The 22344-nt window shown below is 39.8% G+C and overlaps 1 protein-coding gene and 1 non-coding gene across 13 annotated transcripts in view; both read right to left on the bottom strand.

Moving 5' to 3' along the window:
• ctnnd2b (catenin (cadherin-associated protein), delta 2b) overlaps positions 1 to 22344 on the bottom strand; it is a 219618-nt gene that overhangs the window by 35242 nt on the left and 162032 nt on the right. For all 12 annotated transcript variants that reach the window (XM_061732810.1, XM_061732812.1, XM_061732813.1 and 9 more), the window contains 2 exons: positions 17882 to 18014; positions 13364 to 13577 (listed from right to left, as the gene is read on the bottom strand). In XM_061732810.1, the coding sequence (XP_061588794.1) occupies positions 13364 to 13577; positions 17882 to 18014 (347 nt within the window). The remainder of the gene's footprint in view (positions 1 to 13363; positions 13578 to 17881; positions 18015 to 22344) is intronic.
• On the bottom strand, positions 16668 to 16759 carry trnar-ucu (transfer RNA arginine (anticodon UCU)). The gene is given in 2 exon segments: positions 16668 to 16703; positions 16723 to 16759. It is a non-coding gene; the product is annotated as a tRNA-Arg (tRNA).

Raw genomic sequence — 22344 nt, 5'->3', positions numbered from 1 at the left:
TCAAAGTTCATCATGCATCTTGCTCACTATCATGCATGCCTGTACCATAACTCTGCCTCTGACTTTGCTTTTGGTCATAAACTGTTTCCTTGAACTGTTTCCTCTTCTCCATACTTTTTTCTCTTCCCATCATCTATCATGCAGTCCAGAACGGAGGCCTTTGGAGATGTTTTCTGCCAAAGTCTACTGGGGTTTTCCTGTTCTTGAATGTTTTCTGTGGTCTACACCTTGTTGTAAATCCTCTGTTTTTACATTCATGAAGGGCATCTCGTTTGATTTAAATAATTCACCAACCTTCTCTGAAGTATCTTTTAAATTTCTGCTGATGCTGTGGTTGAGTTTTCATCAGCACCAAGGTTTTGTCTTCTGTGGCCTTTTGATTCCTTGAGTTCACCCGTGCTTTCTTTCTTTCTAAGAAGGTTCCAGACTGTTCAGTTTGCTGTATTTCAGGCTTTCTATTTTCTCTCTTATAGCTTTAAGTTATTTTATCATCCATGATGGCCTCTTTCACTACCTTTAAGTTCTCCTTGGACTTCATATGAGTAACTCCAGTCAAAGAGCTGCCAAATCCCAACCTCATACCTGATATCAACTCCAGACATTCCATTCACTTCTTTTGTGTTGAAATATCGAGGAAATGGACCATATCTGTTCAATTTAGTTCTTTTCAGTGAATTCTCCAAATACTTTTGAGCCGCTGAAAAGGGGTGAAATTAACTTAAAATGTCTGTAATTCTTAAATGGTACACGCTATATTTTTGTGAATACATTGTGATGGTGCGTTCATAAACACAAAACATTTAGATTATCATAAAATATGGCTTTTGCTTCATGTACTTCATGTGTAAATTAAAGTACTCATCTAACCAACTCGAACGCTACGAGTTATTGATAAGTGAGATAACCCATATTTCTGCTTTAGTAAGCTCAAATATCTTCAGTACATACAATCTGTGATATTCATTAATTTCACTTAGAACAGATTGAAGGAATTCAGCAGTTATAGGTGTAGTTATTATCCTTATAATAATTATTACCCCTTTCACCCTGTATACGGGTATAGAAAATGGATAGATAGATGGATAATTATTATTTATTTCCTCTTTTAGCACTTCAACAATAACTCAAATGATCCTAAAATAAAAATAATTCACCTTAAACTTTAAACATTGAGGCAACCGATTAGTTTGCTTACTTTAAGCACAACTAACAGTAATTTCTCTTTTTCTCTATCGTGGTTTCCTGCCATCAGTTATTTTAGCAAAACTCCGGAGATGTTGGCGACCTTTCTCCAGCAGCTGAAGGAAAGAGGCATCAGCTGTCACGCCCATGATCCAAGCTTCACTGGTGGAGACTCAAGAAGACTACAAATACCTGGATACTCTCCTTGACAACCGACGGAGGTTCTCCTGCAGCACTGAGGGGATGCTGACAAAGTGCCACCAGAGGATGTAGCTACTCCGGAAACTCAACTCCTTTTCTGTCAGCGAGAACATCTTACTGACATTTTATTCCATATTCATTGAAAGTGTTTTATCTTTCTCCACACGCTGCTGGTATCGCTCCATCACCCTACAGGACAGAAACCACCAACAACGTCCTCATAACATTCTTACCATGTCCTCACGTACAATATCACGTCATTTTTGGATGCTATCTGACTTGCTGTTTGTAATATACTTGCTCGTTCTTTGCCCACCTAAGTGACCCTCGGGGATATATAGCATTTTTCCCACGATTCTGATTGTTTGAAAGAAAAAAACAACAATGATTTAATTCAAATTACAACTGCAAAGGCACATGTTGGGCCATATAATTACACAAAAGTAGGATGAATCATGGCTAGCCCTTTTAAACCTAGAAACATTTGTAGAGACAAGTGTAGTGTGTGTGTGTTTGTGTTTGTGTGTGTGTGTGTTTGTTTTGATAAATGGTTCATGGGGACATTTTTCAGGCAAACAGACAACACTAATGGACATTTTCAGTTATGAGGACACGGGTCATGTCCTCATAATTCACGCAGAGAGAAAAATTGGGAGGATGGTTCGATAAGTCTAAATAGCATAAATTCTGAGTTTCCGCATATGTCCTTACAATTCACTTTTACTTGACTTTGTGTGTAATCTGTGTTCCTAGACGGGGACAGGCAGCCCTTTAAGACTAGGAACATTTAAAGTGTAGTATGTGTGAAAACTGTGCGGCCGTGGCAGACAGCAGCAACCTGAGCATCAGCAGTTGAACTGTCCTTGAACTGTGGCAAACTTTTCAGAGAAGTTTAAACATCCGTTTTGATATAACTTTTGTTAGTCTGCAGCTTTTGTAACAGTTTCGAATCATCCAAATCAAGAAAAACCTTCTGAGTGACTCGAATGGTGCTGGCTAGTAGATTAATTTTCATAGTCAGGCTAAACATCAACAGGTACGCATCCCCAGTCCCATGTGATGAGACATCATTGACCTTTACACATTGTGATGTTTCAGACTGGGCTCAATAATATATGTGCTTCTTCTTTTTAATACCTTTCTTCTAAAATGTGTGGCTGAGCACATTTGAAAACAGACACTTCGTGGAATGAATTCCTATCCTGCAGGATGCATGTTGCTGGTACAGAGCTACTTTGTCTTTGTGGCTGCGTTTGGCAAGCTTGAGTTCCTTTGAACTTGTTTATGCAGCTCTCTGTACTCTGCCATCTCAGTTATCCCTGGATAAAACTGATACTGCAGCCTTTGTGCCAGTTTGTGCTTCTTGGGGACCAGCTCGAAGGATGGAACGAAATATGCAGTGTTCTGATCTGACAAACTGAGTGGAGTTCTGCATCCAAGATATGGATACGTTCTACATCAAGTATCACCGGACAAAAAAGTATAAAACAGTTTCCCAAATCTCAAAAATCACAGTGTTTCAGATCTTGAGCACACATGCCTTGCAGGCTTTTTATGTAGGGCAAAGCCCATCCGGTATTACATTAACCTTCAAACATTTATAGTAAAACGAGCAACTCTGCACCATGTATTTTTTTAAGTATCATTTCTAAACACCTGATTCGTATCATTTGCAAGCACAGTAGAAAAGTGAAAGGACTGTAAAAATGTTAAAAAGCTACACATGACTGTGAAACTACACTGACTGGAAACTACACATTATACAACTGCTCTGGAGCACACTTTACACTTACCATCTACTTTGGAGTAAATGGCTTCATAATTTACAAAATTAACATTTTACCATATTGAAGTAAATGTAAAAATTACAACTGAAGCCATAAACTTGAGGGAAATGTATACTGAAGTATGTAATGGGAAATTTTAGTATAACATACATTTTGTTGCTTTAAGAATAAAGGACAAATCCTGTTTTTCAAGTTGCTATGCTGCTTGAGGTCAAGCTCTCTGACACAGTGCCTGTGGAATTTCTCACTATCAGGCAGTGGAGCCAGGTTGAGCATCAGGGGCCATATTTTGTCTCATTGTTAACTATAAGATAGGGTGTCTCTAAACATCTTCAGGTCATTACAGGCTGATTGCTCGTCTGATCAGACTGCACTGTGTGGCCTCCATTCATGAATGTTCTCTTTTATTAAAACTCCAGAAAGACAGCTGATTGTGTCCCGACGTTCTTTTTTGAACACTTTATTGAACGAACAACAATTTTTGCCACCACAAGTAATAAATCAAGTGTGAGGTTGCTGCTGCCTTCATCTCATAGAGTTTAGCACATCTATCCAATCAGAGAACCCCCCTGCTGGTATTAGACAAATTGCAGGTTTAAAGAACTTCTGTATTGGCCTCATTTCATTTTATGATTGCACTTGCTGTTATTATATCATGATGTCAGCTAAGTGAATTTGAAAACAAAAAGAAAACAAAAATCAAAACCTTTCCCCCATTGGACATCAGGCAGCTCCAATTTTTCATACAGTTTTTCATGGAGTACCACCAACAAACTGATTAAACATGTGGCTTTACAAGTTATTTTTCATACGGTATGATCGATGTGTCCTTAAAGCGCCCTGTGCAATACTACAGTTAACGTTTAATCCTCTACAACACCGAGGCTGCATTCTCCGATGAAAATAATCAATCACATCCTGAAAAATCTTACTGAATTCATGGAATAATACATTTGATGTCATGTTGCTTTACTTTTTAATACATTTAAACTTAATATACTGTTCAGACAAATATCCTGTAAACATGCATATGAATGTTACTTTGCTGCTTTTACATGAAAAATTATGTTTGCATGCAATGAATAAGATTATGCAATTTATTTTCTGTAACTACGTGAGCTCGAACTTATTTTTCTCGCAGTTTTCTTTTTGACGTTAAGGCTCCCTTGAGTAAATCATCTAAAATAATATTAAGACATATATGAAATTAACCATTTCCCATGAAAAGAACATATTATACCTCTGACTGGGATGAATGCATTATTTTTAGACACAGAACTTACTAGTCCACTCATTTGGTAGCTAATAATAAATAATCAGTCAAAGTGTAATGCATGAAGAGATGCCGCAGCTGCAACACAGAGGATCTTTTCTCTCTCTTGTTTGAGTAACATCAGCTGTTTGCCAGCATCACTTTTTCACTGTGCAAAGTATGACATCATCTCCCTGAGGTGTTAAGTAGTGCGATTTATCTTTGATCAGAAACACACTCACAAACAGTCACACACACATGCAGTCATGAGTGTGAGACAGATGAAGGGGGTTAATTGCCTCAGCCTTACATCATGAGTGGCAGCAGGAGGTTGTTATATGGAGGGAGAGGAAATGAAAATGTTGGCCATCTCTCTTTGTCTCTGATGCCATTTCCCATCTCTCATTTGCAGTGTGCTTGGATTCCTGCCCCTGTCATATTTGTCTCCTCTGCAGCTTCGCAACGCGTCTCTTTGTTCTCTAGATCTCTTCCTGATGTTTCCTTGATATTATTTTTTTGGCCCCTTTATTTTACGCATTTCTGAGCGTTTGCGTCTGCACTCATTTCCTTGCATGAACCATTATGAACATGGAACCTTTGCGGAAACTATTTTTACAACAAAAGTTTTCCACAGCAGTGTACAGGGAACATTTCACTCTATATCTACTCTATCTACTGTTTTTAGTAAAAAGCTTTAGTTATTAACCCCATCACACTCAAAAGATCATGGTGGAATGCAGTTTTGAACAGCAGCACTATGAACATGGCAAAACCCTTTTGTCCACTGGGGTTAATACACTCCGCTACAACTAAATATGTTTACTCATAAGAAGCAAGTCAACACAGCTCTCAAAAAAAAATCAATATGTTGAGTCATTGCTCTTGTTGAGTCTCAACAAACTGCGTGTGCTGCTTTATAGCGGCCTCCCCTGCCTCTCTTTTTGCAGACCAGTGATTATTGTAAGTCACACCAAGCAGCCAGAGGCGTATGTGTGCAGGCTGGTGATGCTTGCTGGTTCTAAAGTGCACACACTGGTGGTTTGACATTGAAAACAGCAGGGTGTGTCTGTGCTAAGTGAGACCACCCTCCTATCACACATGCTGCATACATCACCGGCTCTCTGAGCAGGTCTGTAGAAAGAAGATGAGTTCTTTGAACAACTGTGGAAAAAAGCTGTTGTCATTTGGTGGCAGAAACAGAGTGTAATCTGCAGCTCCAACAATCAGCGGTTTCATGCTGAGCCAGCTCGCATGTTCAGCCCCCAAATGACAGAGATGAGACACTCGACAAGCGCGCCCAACAGCTGCATTACATGCTGACCTCACACATATGCCTAACCGTATATGTTCAGATTCAGAGGTATGCAGCCTCCATTAGGTTTCCATCTATAACCTGTCTAGTGATGTCAAAATTAATATATTTAATAAAATACTTTACAATTTATAGCTGATTTTTCAACATTTCCTGGGATATTTCTTCATGAGATTTACAATGACATAATCAAAAGAGACGTATTTTGCCCTTGTCCTTAAGTCTTGATGAAATGTCGTTGACATAATACGACAGCCAGGATCTTAGCTGCTGTTACAATGTGTTTTTACTGCACTATTCCTAGCAAGGACTATTCCGACCTAGTTTTTTGCAGTAATCCTCTTGTGGATGGTGTGCATCTTTTGAAAACTGTGTTACAGTTTTGCTGTACCTACATACATGGAGCAGTCAATGCTGCATGATGTCGAGTTGTTGAGTTGGGGCAACAATAATGAGACCAGGGGTATTTTTGAAACGGCCTACTATACTGAGAGCGTGGACGGATTTTCCCAAGATATAGTGTGCTGTATCCAGGATGCAAACGATTATGTAATGTGCAGTATGCTAAAAATACTGCTGGTGTGTTACTTTCACGGAAAAGTTGCAGTTTGCAACTGGCCAGTCAATTGGTATGCTATGAACAGCTACCACCCAATATATGCTCAAAAGTAGAGAAAAAGTCGTTTTTTTTTATAATAGTCTTCCTTTTAAAAGATTGTATCACAAATGATATATAATTAATTTGATCCTGCATCTTTTTGCCTAGACTGGACAGACATCGGGAATGGATTTATCAAGATTGTGGACAAATCCAGTCATATTTTTTTATTCCAATCTGCCAATTTATAGAATAAAGACTTGTGTGTCAAATGTGTGAAGCCTTTCCTGCTTCGGTCTCCTAACCGTGGTTGGGAAAGACTGGGGAGATCCGGGCTCACTCCCTAATTGTTAAGGTGATAGCACATAAACTAACCGGCCGTTTTGCTGAAGAGATGGAGGGAGGGGGGGCTAGGGCTTTATTTTTCAACTGCACAGTTACAAACCAGACGCTATCCCTCTCTGTCCGCTCCGGTCGGCGTATCCTTCATTCATTCCCCGGAGCACAACAACACACGCCCTCTTTTCTCTCTCATGCCTCGGCCACGCGCCCCCCTCACTCACGCACTGAGCTGCCTGGACTACGCAATAAAACCTAGACACATCCCACAACAAATGTCTTATTAATGATAAAAACCTATTTCAGTCTTGATGTAAAGGCTCTCATAAATCCACATTTATTAGAGCTATCTAGAGGTATTCGGGATGAGTCTACAGGCACACTGCAAAAAACAACCCCTCTAAAAGTAAGGCCAATAACCCCAAATCCAGTCAAAATTGTCTTGCAAAAATATCTTTTCCAATGAGGTAAGGAAAACCTTCTTGACTACAATTCTTAAAACTAGAAAATGAGAAATAAAATAAGAAATAGAGAGAAAAACATTTTTTGCAGTGCAGAAGCTGAGATGAGGTGTCAGGTTTTCAAGGGACTAAATGTGGACCAAACAATACTGCAGCAAGAGCTGGGGATTGTGCAGGATATAAGTAGGCATGAGGGGGAAGGTGATCAGGGCACAGGTGCAGTCCATGATGAGGAGAACTGATGGATGCTGGGAGTTGTAGTGTCAGGTGATCAGAAGGCTGGCGATGCCCATCGTGGTAGCATGGGAGGAGCGGGCATGACAAGAGGAAGGATTTTAAAAGTGGCAGCAAGCTTGGTGGGTTTGAGACATCAGAAAGCATCTGACATAGGTTTTTAAACTAGACAATGTAACTGAAACCAACCATGCAGAGGGAAGAAAATTAGCATTAATACTACTTGAGACTGCCTGCACGAACTCGTTTCCCAGGTGTCACCTCTTTCTCTCAACACCCACATCTGCTTCTGAGTAGCAGACATCGGTGTTAGCAGTCCATACCTGTCCTTCATAATGATGTGAGCCTTTGTGAGTGTGCACCATAGCAACAGACACCATGCAGAGTTCATGAGGAGAATAACCAAGTCCAGGAAAACATGACCCTCACTGAAAGGTGTGACACGCTTGCATTCAATGCGTCTCCCATCAAAATTAATGACTGAACAGAGTAAAAGGTAAACCAGTGCATTAACACTATGCGTCTCTCTCCCTTTGACCATGTCATGGGACGCCTTCTGCCAAATCATGGACACAGTGGGGAGTACTTGATGCAGACAGGTATTTAGTAGGAGTGTGCAATTATCTTATCCAGAGATTTGCCCTCCAAAGCAGAGAGAGCATGCACGCCTCTTAAACCTCAGCATCAGCACCTGCTTTGGTGCAGACCTTGACAGCCTGGAGATGCTCTTGTTTCCCTCAGATGTTCAATCAAAGTCTGGGTAATAATATTGATAGCCATTGAAAAATTTAGTTTTTTAGGCGGTAGTTTCCTCTGACCCCTCTGGGAACGACTCTTTGATTATGCCAAGCTTTCTACTGCGGTGTTGTCCACAATGGACCATAGAGGACGATGTTGGCAGTCACTAGACTGCTTGTAAAGTACAGAATGTCCACTGAATGTGTTAATCTCGTTTACCACACTGCATCCTGCAAAGCGTTCTTAAAGACGGGTCGAGGCCAACAGGCCGAGCTCGTTAAGATAAGGGTGTACTGAAAAGGGACATGAGGGATTTCCATTTAGACCCCTCTACTTGGGCACCTGAATGCATCCAGATCTCCATCGTGGCATCAAAATGGAGATAGAGGCTAACCTGGAAAGAACGGCAGAATCGCCTGTTAACTATCTATGATCTCTAACTTTGACTTCTTGGTATAGTCGGTAACGGCTGACACTGGCCTATACTACACTAGATGTCTACAGTGTCACAAATATTCAAGGCATGTTGACTGAATACAACTTGTTGAATATTCTTTTCTCTTATCTCCTGCCAATCCTGACTGGATGTTGCAAACATAATGTAGCTTAGATCTAAAGAAATCTCAGTTGTCACATTAAAATGAGCATGTTGCTCCAGGAAGTTGCCTCCAAAGTTGACTAATTATTTGTTGTTGTGCATCCGGAGTGGCTCTTGGTAAAAGTTAAATATTTTCACATTACACATACATGCTGAATTAAACCTTACAATGAAACTTAGCTTATAAATCTTTTTGATTCCTTCCAAATAATAATTTTTAGGTTCAAACAACTAGGAGAAGAAACAATAATTGTTAATCCAAAAGGAGGGAGAGCCACAGAAAGGCAGGGGGCATCCACCTTAATTGCAATTTTTGCAATGTTTTCACACCTGAAAAGAAAACAAGCGTGTGTTCATGAGCAGGTCCTTTGTTCCTTGCGTGCGTGTGTGCAGCTGAATCTGTGGCAATAGGCAGGCAGCTCGAGTTCCCACTGTGATTCTGATTCAAAATGCTCAGCAGAGAAAAGAGCAGCCAGACAGCTCTGGTGCTACAGAGAAGGACGGAAAAGGGACACGGAGAAAGGCAAAGAGGACAGGAGTGAGAAAAGGAGGAGAGGGAGAGACTAATTATGAGAACCCCAGCACAGACGGAGAGAGAGTTATTTCCTTTAGGTCTTTGAAAGAGAGAGGTGATAGAAGAGAGAGGTCTGTCTGCGTCCGGGCAGTCATTCAGTTCATTCATTTGTGACAGAAAGGATTTCTTTGCTCCACGTCTTTGAATTGTATTTATACGGTAATCGTCTTTAAGAATCTAGCGGCATATCAAACTCTTTCATATGATCTGTACAAAGCTTTAAACCTTTTCTAGAAAGACTGCACACATATTATACAGAAATTGTCAGTATGGGTTCAGGACAAATAGATCTACATCATTGACATTAATAGATTCAGTGGAAGAAATAACAAGTTCTATAGATCAGAAACACCACGCACTTGGAATATTTGTGGATTTAAAAAAAGCATTTGATACAATTATCCATGATATTTTACTTACTAAACTGGAACGGTAAGGCATCAGGGGTACAGTTTTACGGTGGTTGAGGAGCTATCTGAGTGACAGGAAGCAATTTGTGAGGCTGGGTGATTACTGTTCCAAATGTTTGAGCATTACTTGTGGTGTCCCCCAGGGGTCAGTGCTGGGACCCAAATTGTTTATTCTTTACATCAATGACTTATGCCAAGTATCTAAAGTACTAAAACCTGTTCTATTTGCTGATGACACAAATCTGTTCTGCTCTGGTACTGATTTATAAAAACTAATGCTTGATGTCACGACAGAATTGAATAAGTTAAAAATATGGTTCACTGATAACAAATTATCATTAAACATGAGTAAGACAAAAATAATGTATTTTGGTAATCGGAGAAGTGATATGCAAATAAAAGTTGAATTGGATGGCAGTGATATTGAAACAGTAAACGAAATCAGATTTCTTGGAGTAATAATGGATGATCAAATTAGCTGGAAATCTCATATTAAGTATGTACAAAACAAAGTTTCAAAGAGCATTGCAGTACTTAACAGAGCAAAACAGGTTTTGGATTACAGGGCCCTTCATATTCTTTACTGCTCACTAGTTCTTCCATATTTCACTTACTGTGCAGAAATTTGGGGCAATAACTATAAAACCAGGTTACATTCATTACTCAAACTTCAAAAGAGAGCAATACGATACATTCATAAGGCTGGATATCGAGATCACACTAACTCACTATTCTTACAGTCTAAAGTATTAAAACTTATGGATTTAGTGACATTTCAATCTGCACAAGTAATGTTTAAAGCAAAAAATCATTCGCTACCGGATAACATTCAGAAATTATTTATTGGGAGGGAAGGGAGTTATAATTTAAGGGGAAACCTAAACTTCAAATCTTTATTCGTGCATACAACAAAAATACGTTTTTGTGTATCAGTTTGTGGAATCAAACTGTGGAATGATTTGAATTTGGAGTTAAAAGAATGTACAAACACAAAACAATTTAAGAAGAAATATAAAGACAGTTTATTTGAGGTATAAAAGGGAAGACTGTGTTTAAAGATCAGCAGCTGTGTGTGTTCTGCTATTTCGTCATGTTGTCTTGGTATGTTTGTATAGATATACGTATTATATTTATATCATAGTCATATTATATTTATATCATAGTTACTGTATATTATATTTATGATAGAGCTTACATTTGGTATTAAACAGGTTATTTTTGTAAAAATTATATATATTTATTTATGTATTTATACAACTTAGTGTATAGTATAAAACGTAAATACAGGCATATCATTTATGTTTAGTTGTGGAAAGGGGGTGGGATTAAATAAGTTTATACTTCCTCCCACTCCTTTTCGAACATGTAACTGAAATATGTCTTTTTTTTATGTGTTTTTTTTTCTCTTTATGTGGTGGAATGCCCACCTGTATTTGTTTCTCTTATCTTTTTTTCTTGTTTTTTTTTCTTATATACATGTCCGAAATAAATAAAAAACGAAACGAAACGAAATGCACTATTTCCACTGAATATGCTTCTATGTGGGAGCTTCCAGAGCATCTCTAATTTTCCTTTTTTGCATTAATAATTAATGCCTCAGCGTGAGCATGTGCTCTGTGTGGACCTGTGATGGACCGGGGCCCCGATCAGCATCAGTCCCCGGGGACTAGACAATAACACCTCCTGAATCCCCAACTACAACCCATGTAGAAAACCGTCATCAGCCTGTGCTGATGGGGACAAACAAGCAAAACAAGAAACAACAAATTGCATGTTATACAAACATGACTTCTGTTGCTCAACCTCCATAAATTGTCCTCCCAAAAAAAGAGTCCCAGAAAACTTGATTTCTTTTAAGCGTCGAGCCACATGAGTTTTTATTTGGATTGGAGCAAAGTCTCATTAAATAATGCATCACTTCATGTCGTTTTTTAATTGGCTCATTAGCTAGGAGATGAACTGATGGGATTTATGACACTATCAGAAACTAATCTCAATCAAGATCTATTGCCCACTGCCAACCAACACGTGCTGATGACACGGGACCCCCGATATGCTGCTACGAGGAAAGATTTCACCACAATCTTTTCACAGCAGTCATGTTTTGTGTGCAACAGCCCAAAATCCTGCAGCATACAGCCTACCGGGTATTACTCTGTTCCACATTGTGACCAACCCCATTTAGACCTTGCCTTAAAATGCATTCATAGAAATCCAGTCACAAGTGACCAAAAACTCATACGTGGTCTGAACACAGTCAAAGACAGATTCAGATCTGATCACTTGGAAAAAAAAAAAAAAAGGGTTTTTTTTTTTTCTTGCAAGTAGCTCCTAGTTATTTCGAACTTCTGCTTTCAGTGTTTATCTTTATGGTACTAGTGGCCTGCTCAACCCACTGAGCTATCCAGGGCCATTGGTGTTTAACAAGAACAACCTGTTTGGTGTTTGTGAGGGCAATTTGTGAAAGTTAATATTTCCAATTGGAGTGCAGAGGTCAGATCTGTTCATTTAAGTCACATTTGGATTCACATTTTGATGTCAGGTGTGAACACATGTGCTATGCCATGGCCACATGTGACAGGATCTCACAGGGCACATTATTGCGGTGTCTGAATGGAGGCTAAGTGGAGTACTTTTGTGTCGTCCAGATGGTTTTGGTCCAGATTTGTGAAATAATTATGCCGTCAAACTGGCTGCGGCTCTCAAAAGCAGAAACAGGATGACATGTCGTTTTGTGTGCCCTCAGCGGAGATGTTTTAATGGTGCCGCCAAGAGAAATCAATTTTCCTCATTTGGCTCCTGGATAAGAAAAACCCTCCAAAGCCATCAACTGCACTTCCCGCAGAAATTTCTGGGTGGTGATCACTTTGAAAACTAAGTGGTACTCCTTTTTTTCCAGTCTCTCTCTCTCTTTTTTTGGAGTACTTTCATCGCGGCCAAATGTTGAATATCAATCAGAGCGACATACATGTGCAGAAGTAATGCTTTGAACAACACTGGCATGACTGCTAATCCTTTAATCTACCGTTTTTACATGTAAGACCCAGTGTAGATTCAAATTTCAAATGAATAAACCACTAAATACTTTGTTTAAGATGGGGAGGACATCTGTGTTTACTGAAGGAGAATGAGAACATCCTGTGGATACTAGTTCAGTGCAGCTTAACCAGACACCAGGGCATGATGAGAGCTTGGAAGCAATTAGATGTCAAAATATTATTTCTTTTGTGTGTCATTGCATCCGTGTGTTTGTATATATATGAACATGTGTGTGTGTGTGTGTGTGTTTGTGTGTGTGTGTATGAGTCTATACTCGAGTGGTAACCGATGCGTATTTAAATGACTAGCTGTAACTGAGTATGCATGAAGGAATATATTGTATACTTGCAATAGACTTATTTTCTATTTTCAAATCAGAACACGATCTTATCATTGTTGGAGCATTTTAGTCTCTCAAAAATATTTGAATGTTGCTTTACATGTTAAATCAGATTAGATAACTGCTTTTCAAAGAGGTAGTTGTACATTTATCCATGACAGAACCAATTAAGCATGAATTTTGTTCAGAAGAAGGAAACATCCTACTGATTCCATCGTTTTCTGCTGGTCCCAGTCAAGGAAAAACATATTTTTAAGGACTTTTAAGGAAAATGCCATGATCTTATTAGGTGTCTTACCTGTCAGCAGCTCTCGGATCTCCACGTCTGTGGTCTTCCGGAGTAGTCGGACCAGAGCTGGAATACCGCCACAGTTCTTCAGGGCAATCTTGTTGTCGTCATTAGCTTTGCCGTAGACCAGGTTCCTGAGTGCTCCGCAGGCGCTGCGGTGCACGTCCGTCAACCGGTGATCCAGCAGGTCCACCAGCAGCTGGATCCCACCTTGCCGGCGGATCTGAAGAGAAAGGGGGAAGATGGAAGAGGGCCAGGAGAAGGTTATAACAGTAATGTTTCTGTGTAAATTGTACCCTGCTCTTTTGGACAAACTGCTTTTACTTTTACACTACACAGTGGAATTCACCAAGAGACGATATAAAGAGCTGCAACTGTTTTAAATCTCAACTGAAAAAACCCACCCAAATCTGCAACCACTGATTTATGTTACTTTGAATTTTAGTCTTTGCCATTTTCTCATGGTGGTGACTAAATGTGTGTTTGTGTCTGGGTGGGTTGGGGAGTGTAACCACGTGCAGGATTTCTATGGTTTTTAGTGCGCCCTGCCAGCCGACAGCAAAACAATTGAATTGAATTGTGAATATCTTTCTATATCTTAAAAAAAAAGCAACAAAAACAAAAAACAACAACTAAACAAACAGGGTACACATGTAATGGACTCCATTATACTGATGCAAGGTTCAATTTCTGCATTTTCTGTTGCATCTCCCATTGTACGTGTGCGTGCAGCCCTCCCTCTTTCTTCAGTCTAGACAAAAAGTAAATGTAGGGCAGACGGGGGGGTCTTCACCAAAACAACACTCATTTAAGTAAGGAAGTAAGTGTGTTTGCACATCCTGCATTTTGTCTGCTCAAAGGTGCATCAGCATGAGGCTTTTGAAGGTGAAATTGCCTTGTGTAAAAGTCACAATAAGGCTTGCTGCAAGTTTCATGACAAAAACATGTTTATTTACAATACTGACATAATAATTGCTTCCTAATGAAGTTCATTTTTAACATTCTTGCTCAAAAAAGGTATATAATCTAATTAAAATCATTATTTTTTTCATTGAATACAATGTGTAGTGGAATAAAATTTGGTGTAACATGTAATATTACAGCACATATAATACCAGGCGAGAGTAAATTAAGATAGAACGCAGCAAAAATAAAAAAGAGAAGCATATATTAAGACTGCATATCTCTTTAAATCGATGTAGTGAAAACCCAAACACTAGAAATCCCTTCTGTTTAATGTACCGAGATTATAGTTTTATTGAGAATAAACGCTTCGGCAGACTTTCCATATGGGCCATTGAGGGTTTCAGGGACCAAATTATAATACTCATTCTACGTGATATATACGTCCCTAAATGTACTAACTCTTTTCACATATATGTGCATTAGCTGAACTCTTCAGTCTGTGTGATATGCACCACCAGGTGGAGCTCCCAGAGAATTGTGCATTGTTTATCCAAGGCAGTATCTTTTGAAGTGGTTGATGGATTAGGGTCAATGACCCCATTCTGAAAATCTTCACAGCCAATAGAATCAATGGGCAGTTCACACACAGCATCCAATAGGAACAGAGCAAAGACAGGAAGCTTGCTGAAGATGATTTTCTGTGGTCACATTACATGTATGAGATGCTTTTACCCAAAGCAGCTTACAGTTGATAAGTATGTTTTCTGGACTGTAGGACGGGAGTTACCCACATACAGGGAGAACATGCAAACTCCAAGTAGAAAGACTCCAGCCAGGAATCAAACCAGGAACCCTGTTGCTGAGGGTCAGCGGCGCTAACCACTATGCCATGCCATTGTGAGAGTATGAGAGAGGATCTCAGTTTGACACAGGGATTGAAGACTAAACTAATCGAATCAAGTTTCTCACTGAAAAACGATTTTTGATGGTGAAACATTGAAATTAACAGAGTTGTGAACTTGTATTTATGCTCTTGTTCGACTGCTCTGAGTTTTTGTTGCAGAGTGGCGTTTCCTCAAATAAAAATTAAATGTTTGACTTGACCAAGGATCAAGGATCAGACCTCAGTTTTTTTTGTTTGTTTTTAATACTTCTTAACACTGGGTTTAAAAAAATGTAAAAGGTTGCTTTGCAATATAAAAAGGTAGTTTAATGAAGGTTTCTCACAATTGGTCACATTTCTAATACTGACGAAAGGTATATCATTAGATACTTTCTAAACAACTAGCTATTTCAAAAAGATTGTAACTTCTATATGGAAACAACCTCATCTTTCTGTACAGATCTGAGGCCTCATGTACCAAAAGTATGAGGATTTCATCGTGGATCCTTGCGCAGGAATCTTGCCAACGCAGAAAACCAATTCAGATGTTCAAAACTGTGTGTACGCGGCAAATTCACGCACGTCTCATTTGAACATCACAATCAACGTGAAACTGAACGCATGAGCACGACACTCCTCCATGTCTGCTCCCTCAAACGAATAGGACAATGAGGATAAATATCCATGAAAAACCATGGACAAAGGAATTTGCAAAAGCAAATAAAACAACAAAAACAAAACACAGTGAGCTTGAAACACTCCTGTCAGAAGTTAAGGCCTAAAAATAATCTATTTGGTGGCATCTCCCCTGTTTTAAGCTGTAAAAGAAAACAGTGTAGTGTGCTGTGTTGACCGTGTTGCATTATGGGGGGAATTATTCCTTACTTTGTGTTGCGATCCGTGAAGAATTGTCGGTTTATTGTGTTCGTACGTGTTTGTGAATGTTTATGTCCAGCGTTAGTGCATCATTTGAAGAATTGACACCATGACTCAAGCTGGTGGGATGAACAGTGGTCGTCCACGTTCCAGTTTAATGAGTATATTGTAAAATTATAGAGACGGCCAAATAGAAAAGCATCATGCATCTCATAACACGCAGAGGGCGTTTCCATAGTTACCACTCTCATAGGTGAAACAATGTAATCAGCATGAACCTATACTTAAGCCTTGAAGCAACACAATCTGATACCGCTCTGCTGCAGAAATAGAGTTAAGTTGTGCCAATGTGAAAATCAGTGGAAACTGGAAATTGGAGGAGGAGAGACTCGGCCTCCATGAGTGATGAGTGCAGCGTTAGTGATGGGTGGTAAGCCCTCATGATCGTATTCATATAAACACATGCAGAACTTGCAGGAAAGAGTGAGACTTGTCCTTCATTCGAGGAGCCACAGGTGGTGAGTGGAGCTCAATGAGGAGAAGTCTACCAGTTTGGGCTGATTAACAACCAGACGGGCTGTCCTTTTTGTCATGGTTTGATTGTAAAAGCTGGATCGCCAGCCGGGAGGGCATTGCTGTAATAAAAGCTGACTCTGGTGGGACTCGAACCCACAACCTTTGAATCACTTCCCCACCAGTTACCTAGAAGTCCAATGCGCTATCCATTGCGCCACAGAGCCACATCCACATGAGTAACACCTTTCTGAATCAGGTTTGTTGGAACAGCCATCTAAAACATGCAGGGCAGTGGTCCTCGCGGGCTGGATGTGAGGAAAACTGCTGTACAGGAAATAATCAATCCAGATCCAAACCAACTTTAAAGGAGCATGAGGCAGGATTTATGAAAAAAATGCGTATACGTTTTAAGTTTTCTAGTAATAATGTCAGATGAAGCGTTCCAAACCAAAAAGAATGAGCCCTCTAGCATATCTCTCCGTTGCCTTGAACAGGCTGTGTGCTGCAAAATGTGCTGCAATTCGAATTTCGAATTTCCCGCGCTGTCCTGCGGATGTGACGTCACATGGCGCTGCATGAGCGTTCTCGACGGCGCACAAGTAAATAATGGATACGCGTTTGAGTCATGGAGGCAGCTTCAACTTGAATTGGGACTGAAAACAGATGCTGACATGGCTCATTTCCTACTGACCAGGTAAGATAACATTGTAAGTCATATTTAGAGCTTGATTTGAAAATCACATGAGATTACACACGCGCTCCCGTGCCGGCTTCGCTGTTGGCTGCAGGAACCCCGACGGTCGTCGTGGCGCTAATGAGTCTCATTTCTTATTCTTGCCTCATGCTCCTTTAAGAGCTCCAGTGTTGGTTTTCTAATTATTTTGTTTGTTTGATGATTGTTTAGTTTGTTGATGATCTTTAAGCTTTAAGTCGCAGACACACCAACACCGGGGACTGATGTCTCCCTTTGTTCCATCATCCTAATTTTTACTTTTTGTGCAGACATCCCTCCTCTGAATTTATTTGTAATCAAGCATCTACATCACCTTATTTGTGGCACTCAAACAACTGAAAAAAACAAGTCAGGAAACTTCAGCACATAAATAAAACACTATCCTCACACCTATCTGCATAGCAAACACAAAAGTGGGAAGATATTTCTACTATTTTTGGTTCGGCTTACTTTTATTCAGAGCCAAAGCATAAATGTGTGTGTATCGGTAGAAGCAAGGAGAATTATAATAATACAAAAAAAAATACTTTGAAGGTAGAGGCTCGTACTCAGTTTTGTGAAAATCTTTCTGAGAGCCAACTCTCTCGGGAGGCTTTCTTTCAGGGATCAGTACCTCAGACTTGATCTTGTTGTCTCCAAAGCAGAGGTGCTGGAGGTAGGCAGCGGCGTTGGACTGGACTGATGGAAACTGGTGCTGCAACATCTGGATCACCTCTGGCAGCTCTGGATCCCTCCAGCCAAACTCCCTGCAGGCACATGCAAAAGAGGAAAAGTGTGTTTTGATGGGAGCAGAAATGTAGATGGAAGTGATCGTGTGAGCAGCTCATCCTTCTAGTGGAGCAGGTTGCTTACCTACCAAGACTAAAATGAGGGCTAAAGATGATGCAAGCGGAAGAAAACACAGATTTATATGTTGTTTAAAAGGTGTGCAATAACTACTTAGTGTTGGGTCTAACAATTTATGTGGCTTAATAATAATAATAATGATCACATCAGAGTCTCATAAGGGTCTACACAGGCTGCAGATGTGTCTATTCCACATCTAGTACAATCCAATACAGCATTTATTCAGGAAACATGAACATGACCGGTTCTGAAAGTGACCGTGAGAGTTTTCCTCCTACGATAACTCCTTCCCTCCAAAATGCCCTTGCTGCTCTGGTTGTAGTGTGTAACCAGAAGTCTACCAGTGTTTTTCGCCTCAGGGCATGCTTAAGGCACACAGACACACACACACACACACACACACACACACACACACACAGACACACACACACACACACACTTAGAAGCTCACTAACTCCATCTGTGCGTGTAAGTGTCTGTGTGTGTTTGAAAGCGATGAGAAAAAGCAGATTCATGTGAGAAAGGTGTGATGTGAGAGAATTAAGGGACACTAAGGGATCAGAATGAGATGGAGAGTGGAGGGCCAGGTGGGGCTTATCAGAGTAGATCATCTGTACGACCCGCTAATACTGCCCCCAGATCTTTCAAACTTTCATTCCCACACTCCATTTTTTTTTCCCCCACCGAAGAAAGATAAGCAATGATACTTCCTGGGTACTAATTTGCTTTGAATTTGTTTTACTGTGCTCCACTGCCTTCAATAGAGTCTCCATATGTTGTCTTCCTCCCATCTACACTTTTTCCCACTTTGACTTGAAAGTGTCTGAGAGTAGTGAGAAATTTGTGGTGCGTGCAGAAGCCCCGTTTGTTGCGCTCCAGCGTGGAAAGCATTACTCTTTGATGTTTCTTATTCTTGATGCACCAACAGCTCACCGTCCCTGTGGAGACGGTTTCAGTTCAGTCTGAGATATTACCAACACACACAAGCACACAGTACCCTAGGGTCAGCGTGCAGATCGGAGCTGTATCACTCCACGTCCCCCCCCCCCCCCCCCGCCCCAACTGTAGTGGCCAGAATCATTCAGATATGCGTTCACACTCAATCGCATGGATGGCCAGCAATCAGAGGCAGGGCAGGGGAGCAAAGATTAGAAAGATTTTGTCTCTAAGTTCCATCATGACCCGATGGGATAAACCCAGTGTTGAGGGAACCAGGGAGAGAATCATTTATGAGCTTTCCTTTTTACCACTTCTTCCTTTAAAAAAAAAAAAAAAAAAGGAATGCTCTTTTTGAAAATGTCTCTCCATCTCTTACTCCTCTCCCGCTCGCCTGCAGGCATATTCATAATACACATCCACGGCCACATTATAGCGCTGTAATTCATACATAGAAGAAGCATGTGGCTCAAAGGGATAGGATTAACTATGACATGCACTTATATAATGTATACAGCCTCATTCTAGCTTTTGAGCTTAATGTACAGTAAGAAAAAAAAAATGCACTCTTTATGTCATATAACAGGTGTTGATCCATTATACTTCACAGATGTCTATTTTACAACTTTCTGACCTCATGATTCCAGTGAGAAGTAGGGATGGGCGGTATGGACTAAAAAATGTATCACGATAATTTCTGGCATTTATCCCGATAACGATAAAAATGACGAAAAAAAAAATTACCAATTCAACTCCACCTTTGTAACTATAAATCTATCACCACATTCAGTCTTTGGAGCCCCCAAAACACTGCTCTAAAAGATACTAAATGCTACTAAACTACACCAATTAAATTGAATTGATAAAAACCAATTAAATGAGTTACACCTGTACTGCAAAACTGTAATGACTCGCTTTACACAAAAACGTCATCAACGGGAATTTATCGTTTTTACCTCGAGATGACAAATTCTTACCGTGGGGATTTTTTTTGACGGTATATCGTGAACGGTAACATATCGTCCATTTCTAGTGAGAAGTCAGTGTCAGGTTTAAAACTAGGGCTGCACGATTCTGGACAAAATGAGAATCACGATTTTTTTGCTTAGAATTGAGATCACGATTCTCTCACGATTTTTTTCCAATATAAAATTTATTGCACTTATTACTTTAACTTTGCAACAGCTGAACAAAAATATAATAACAATAAACATCTCTTGTCTTCTTTACACAAACCTTTGAATAATTTAAACAATAATAACAATTTTGAACAATATTTGTTCCTCCCTGAGTTGAACACCCTTTCAGAAAGGGGACTTGTAACAGATCCTGTAGTTCTGAGGCAACAAATTATTCCTCTGGCTGGGATGAACCCCCCATTGCCTTTTGCTGCGATTAAGAAGCTGCCGATACAAAAGGTAAACGTTACAAAAAATATGATGATGCCTGATGAAAGACTGGCAACAACTTTGTAACAGCTGACATTGAACATAAAAACAATAAAAATCAAAAAAAAAAAAAAAAAAATTTTTTTTTTTTTTTTTTTAAAATCGTCATTTGGAAATGAGATTGCGTTCAAGCATGAATCGAGATCGCGATTTTTTAACGATTAATAGTGCAGCCCTATTTAAAACTCTAACCCATAATACTGTGACTGCAACCATTTGTTAACTACAACAGGATGCTGGACTTTCATACATTTTAGCTAATGAGTATTCATTCAGAACAACATTCAAGAATCATCAACAGCATATTATTGTACATGCTGGAAAGAGAAAACATTGCAAGTGAACAACTGATGTAGCACCAGCTCGTGTTGCTAGATTGCTGCAGGGTAGACAGACCTTTGGTATGCTTTGGGACAGCTCATCTCACTTGTAACTCTACTATCTGGTAGATGAGCACCAATGATATGTTTAGCTTTCAGCAGCCACTGCAGAGCCCTCTCGTTTTGGGAGATGTGCTCTCCGTTCGTGTCACCAGTTAGGACACTGCATGCTGTACTGAAGCTCGGCATAAGAGCTTCGGTAACCCTCTCACACATAGTGCTTATTGGAGTGGACAGGTTTTTCAGCGCATCATCCGGGAGTCATGCCACTTCTATCCAATGCATTGCAATGATCAAAACTGCCATTTATAGGATTTTTTTGGACGTGTATAAAACTGAATGTGCTGAAGGACATGTGGAACAACTGTGGAAAATGTTTAGCATGCGCGTGTCATCATCATTTTGTTAAAGGATGGAATGATGTCCACATTTTATTGTCACAGATTATGTTTATGATAGTTTTGCATTTATTTGAATTTGTAAGACGATGGCATCCTGGGAAACTGTTTACTGAACCATAACATCTTGTATGGGTGACTTATTGTTGCCTTTATGATGTTTGTGGACACAGAAATAGAAGAGCAGTGCCGTCAGCTTTTACATTTCTTTTCTGTTATAATATTAGTGGCAAAAACAACTGTCCAGCTCCTGACAGGAGGTTTTCCCATGAAAAGATTGTTGGTGTTTGTCAAACTGGTTAAATGAGATTGAAAAGTATTTCTCAGCTCTCACTCCAGCAGGACGACATGCAACGACCTTGCTTCCACATCTTTAAGTATTTTTGCCTTTTTTCTCCAGGTTTTGTTTTAAAATAGCCCCTTTACTAAAGCCATAGCTGGGAAACCTACAAGGAAAGCCTTTTTAGTTTACACAATGATGGGGAACTCAGTCCCTACGGTCCGTCAGACTGCAGAAAACAGCCACACCCACACAGACACAATTAGCACACAACAAGAGCAGCACTGCTCTGAGTACACACTCGCATGTACATGCATGAACAAACATCATCAATAATGTTACAAGAGACTAAGAGAGAAGCCACGGCATATTACAGTAGAGCATCTCTCCAGGGATATGTATATAAACCCACGCACAGAAACAGGTGTCCACATTCTCAGAATGAGTATCCTGCACACACTGAACTGGTACTACTGTCATGTACTGAATATTTCAGATGGAGCAAGACGCTCGTAAAATTACATTAGATTACATTCAACTTTATTGTCATTACACATGTAAAATACAGGGTAACCAGATGCAGTTTGGCATCCAATCAGAAGTGCAAAAGTAGCAAGTGCAGTATGTACAAAATAAACAGTATACACAGTTAAGAGTAAATATGTACTATAATAATATACAGGTTGGTAATATAAAATATATTATGAGCAATATGTACACTGTAGAGATATAGTATGAACAAATATATACAGATAACCTAAATGTGTGTGTATATACAGATGTGTATA

This window comes from Cololabis saira, chromosome 10 (assembly GCF_033807715.1).
Source record: "Cololabis saira isolate AMF1-May2022 chromosome 10, fColSai1.1, whole genome shotgun sequence".
Classification (NCBI taxonomy): domain Eukaryota; kingdom Metazoa; phylum Chordata; class Actinopteri; order Beloniformes; family Belonidae; genus Cololabis; species Cololabis saira.
The sequence above is the reverse complement of the archived record's forward strand: the minus strand, read 5'-3'. Positions and strand labels throughout refer to the sequence as shown.